Genomic DNA, 4,502 nt, shown 5'->3' with positions numbered 1-4,502 from the left:
TGGAAGTGTTTTGTTTTTTGTTTTTTTACTTAAACTTGTCTTCCTTCAGCCAACAATGCACAAGTGATTCCAGCCCCCGGGAAAGACCCGTCTTTGACTAACCAAATATAAGTGCCGCCGGTGTTTACAAGATCTATACCATATATACCAGGTTGGCCATTTACGCAGGACACCTGCCTGTTCTCACGGCTTTCACTGTCAGGCTGCAGCGAACAGATGCGTCACAGACAAACAAAACCCTCCGTGCTGTAGGAAAGGTTTTCCAGCCTCACAGAACAGAGGAAAGTCGCGTGGAGACGGGAAGGGAAACCATCAGATGTACAGAGCTGGTTAATGAATCTTTGCCACTCGTCGCTCTTCTGTGGGGAGATTGATTATAACGGGAATTGGCTGGAGTAAGGGGTATGTCTATATTGCAGCACTGAGCTATCTGAGCAAGGTATTTAACCCATGCTGGGCTCTGTGCTGCCGCAGCTGGACTACAGCTGTTACCTGGACTGGCTTGGTCGATGCAATATGCTGCGAGTTATGGTGTAGACCTACCCAAGGAGGTTGGCTTTTCTTTGGATGAGACTAATTAGCTCCTTTAGGAAGAGGATGTAGCGACAAGCTGAAGACTCCCATCATTGTGAGTCTTCACTTCCAGAGCCAAGCATCCTTGGCCCATGTGCCAAGTTTTGCTTATGTAAGGACTTCATGCATCGTTCAGATGCACTGGTCAGGCTTGCCTGTGCCGATGCTTTAGGAAAGGCAGTATATATCGAGCAATGTTCCTAAGTGCCCGTGGAGATTTTGATTCAAATTAGGTGACGTCTTGTGAGTTAAAGCACCTCCACGGGCAGGTGGCTGCTGAGGTGGTGTGGGGGGAGTGTGTTTCTGGGCCACTATTTTAGACTTGGGTGGACTTTAGATGCCTAAATCCTTTTTTAGGTGTAAGGAAGGGTCTTTCTGGAAGTTACAGGGCCAGTCAGTGACTGAGCTGGGAATGAAGGCATGCCTAGAGAGGATGTGCTTCCTCACCTGCTCCAGCAGCTCTTCATCTCTGAGTCTATGGGAGAAAATAACCCTTCTGCCCTCTCCATCTGAGCCTTGCCTAAAAAACCAAGCAAGGGTAACATAATATAGTCCTAATGGTGGATGCCGCACCATTTCTTCTCTCTCCTCTCACACCTACAGCCTCGTGCAACTTGCAGTGCAATTCCCATTGATCTCCTATCAGCGGCCACCTCCCCTCGGTGACCTCGGGAGATCAGTGTCCACCGCCACTTGGTGACCTCTGGCTTTTGTCTTGATGGCTGGGCACTTACTGCAGGTTTCACTTGGATACAGTGGTCCAGAAAACGTAAAAGGGATTTCAGTTCCACCACACTTGCCATCAGAGAGCTGTTCCAGGTACACATTAGTCATTCCCCTAATCTCAAGCCCACCTGACCTCTCTTAGGGGAAGAAGATAACAGTCGTTGAACAAACAGCAAAGCAATCACACCTCTGAGTGCTTTGTGCAGTGGACTATGAAACAGCTTGTCAAATGCTAGGGGGTGGAGGAGAATAGCCTTGTGCTGAGGTGGTGGGCAAGAAAAAAAGATTTGGCAGGAGCGCTGCAGCAGGAACAGGCAAAAAGCAGAGGTGATATGCAAATGCCACGCAGGCCAGAGGGGTAAGAGAAAGGAGAGAAAATTTAAGCAGCACAAAGGAAATCCTCTTTCCCTCGGTGCTGGTATCATTATGGTGTTTGACCCTGCCTATATTGCAGCTATCATCATTTACTTGTCAGCACTTATTGGCACGGTAGGCAACTTGGTCATCCTTTTTGCCTTCATCAGCAATGCAATCCGGCACAAAGTCCTTCAGCCCTTGGACAAAATTATCATCAATATGGCCCTGGTGAACCTCTTGCTGTGTTGCTACAAGGAAATCCCCGGACTCCTCTTCTTTACCAACACCAAGATTTTCGGAGAGCAGGCGTGTCGGGTCCTTCTCTACACTTACCATATGCTGAGGCTGATCAGCATCTGGTCGGTGGAGAACTTGAGTTTCCTTCATCTGATCAAAATTCAGAGACCGAACCACCGCTGGTCAAAATTCATCTACAGGCACCAGGGGCAGTACGTGAACAGCATCCTTGTGGGCTGCTGGATATTCAGCATCCTCTTCCACATCCCTTACCTTCAATATGACGAAGAGATGGAGAAAAACAACAACCGGACCATCATATATCTAGGGGCCACCTCCTGCACCAGTTCCACTGGGAAGTTCCTCACGAAGTTCACCACATACAGCTCAGTCAGTTTGGATCTCATCGTCATCATCCTTGTGATCATCTTGAATGGCTTCATCATTGACCTTCTCTGCAAACACAGGAGAAAAGTGAGGGCAATCTCGACCGCGGACAGCGGCTGGAATAAACACACAGCTCAGGCCACAAAAATCTTGCTTTCATTGCTGTCCATCTATGTTGTCTGCTGGATCTCCAGTGACATGGTCTGGATTGCCATTGTTTCAGGACTCATCGAGAGCAATTTTGAACACAGCATCCTCAACAGTTACTATGGACTTCTCTCCTCTATTTATTACTCTGCCAGCTCCTATGTGGTGGTGTTTGGATACCGTAAAGTCAGAGAATACCTGAATGAAGCTTGCTGGTGCCTGAAATGCAAGAAGTCCATGGTTGTTCAGACCGTGGAATAGTAGCTTTAATGGGATACCAATCCTTATAAAACAGTTGATGCGTTCTCCATCCTTCAAAGCAGAAACATACCTCGTAATCCTGGATTTCTGTGCATACTTAAAGGCACTCTTCGACCAGGTCTTTGTAAGACATTCTGCCTTGGATATTGTTTTAAATGCAGAAGGTCTCCATTCTTGCTGTTTCCTCTCCTTTTCACAGCAAGAGCAATGGAGCAGTGTCAACCAGAGTAAGGAACTATTCAGATAACAGGCCTATTAGGCATTACACAGGGAAATCTGCAGAAAACACCCTGCCGAAAGCCAATTTCAAAAGGCAACAAGCAGGTAAACATTTGCCTTCAGGCAGATGAAAGCAAATGGAAATTCCCTGACCATTACTGACCAGCAGTGGCCCAGATTTTAAACAAAAGAGCATATGCGCACGTGACTCTAAGCATTCAGGTTTTGCTATTCCTTGTGTTTTAAAGCTGCAAAAAGGGTGGCGGGGGGAGGAGGGGGGAGTCTCTTCTTCTTATTAGCACTGTCACTGTCACCTGTGCATGTTTTCCATTCAGCAATAAATCCGTGAAGAACAGAGTTAAAAACCAGGTAACAAAATCTCTCGAAAGGTCCAAGACTCCTTATGTGTATGTGTTCAGGAAATTAAAGGATAAAAAGAAAACTAACAGTGGAATCTGCATTTTTCAAATCTTTATTTGCATAAGTGAAAATAGCACAAGAAAGTGCTTTGCACTAGAGAAAGCTATTGGCCAAGTGAATGCAATCAGATATTTTGGGGGTATAGGTTGCAGCCGTGTTGGTCTAAGGTAGTGGTCTCCAACCTTTTTAAGTAGGAGATCACTTTGGGAATTTAAAAGCAACCCAAGATCTACCGCCCCCCACCCCCCAGCAGGGGCTCAGCCCCCACAAACGGAGGGCAGCAGCAGGCATAGCCATAGTCTGCGTGCGAGCTGCTGCAGCGGTGGAGAGACAGCGCATGCAGACAGGTAACTTTCTTTTAATCTTGTTTATCACCCTGGGCTTGGGGGAGAGGGGGAGGCAGATCGAGACCCCCACAGTGCAGGGGAGAGTGGGGTAGGGGAAGGGGAATCATTCACCCATGCCCTTGCCCCCTCCCTGCTGCACAATGGGGATTGTCCCACGACCCAGCCCGGCTGGGGCCCCATTCACCGTGACTGGGTGGCGCAGCGCCATGTGCCTCACTGCCCGGCCCGCCCAGCGGCTGGACATACATGATGGCACCCACCACTTTCGAAGCAGCCGGCAGCAAGGAGGCACGGAGGCAAGGAGCCCTCTGGCCTGACTGGGCAGCCAAGGCTGGCCCCACTCCAGCCCCTGGCTCTGGGCCCCCCCAGGCGGTGCACAGCTAGGACCAGGGAGGGGAGCCAACCAGGGCCAGGAGCCGGCCAGAGCCGGGGCCAGAGCTGGGATTTGTGCAGCTGGGGCCTGGAGGCAGCCAGGGCTGGCGCAGCACAGTACCACGCAATGCCGATCCCCCACCGTGGCCCTTTCCCCTCCCCCCACAGACTTTTCCCTGGTTTCGGGGGCTGATGTGCCCGCACACATTCAGCCCCACCAATTTTATTTTTTCTTCCTTTGCCTATGCACCCCTCCCCAGGCCCCACACAGGCTGATATGCCCTGGGCCCTGCACACCCCTAGGGATGGTTCTGGCAGGGAGCACACACCCCAGGAGGGCATGGGGGGCACATGGGTTGGGCTGCAGCTGTGGGCTGGGGCCGGGCTCTTCCCAGTGTAGGGGCTAGCCTGCTAGGAAGAGCCCAGCCCATGGCAGCGGTGGTGGTGCTGGGAGCG

General features: G+C 50.5%; 1 protein-coding gene across 1 annotated transcript; it reads left to right on the top strand.

The window, feature by feature from the left end:
* Positions 1-1,725: 1,725 nt before the first annotated feature.
* LOC102373467 (vomeronasal type-1 receptor 2) lies at positions 1,726-2,688 on the top strand. Its single transcript, XM_006020910.1, has one exon. The coding sequence runs from the start codon at positions 1,726-1,728 to the stop codon at positions 2,686-2,688; it is 963 nt and encodes a 320-aa protein (XP_006020972.1).
* The last annotated feature ends 1,814 nt before the right edge of the window (positions 2,689-4,502 follow it).

The sequence above is a fragment of the Alligator sinensis genome, unplaced genomic scaffold, assembly GCF_000455745.1.
Source record: "Alligator sinensis unplaced genomic scaffold, ASM45574v1 scaffold12_1, whole genome shotgun sequence".
NCBI lineage: Eukaryota > Metazoa > Chordata > Crocodylia > Alligatoridae > Alligator > Alligator sinensis.
Note: the sequence above shows the minus strand (reverse complement) of the source record. Positions and strands in the feature narration are given on the sequence as shown.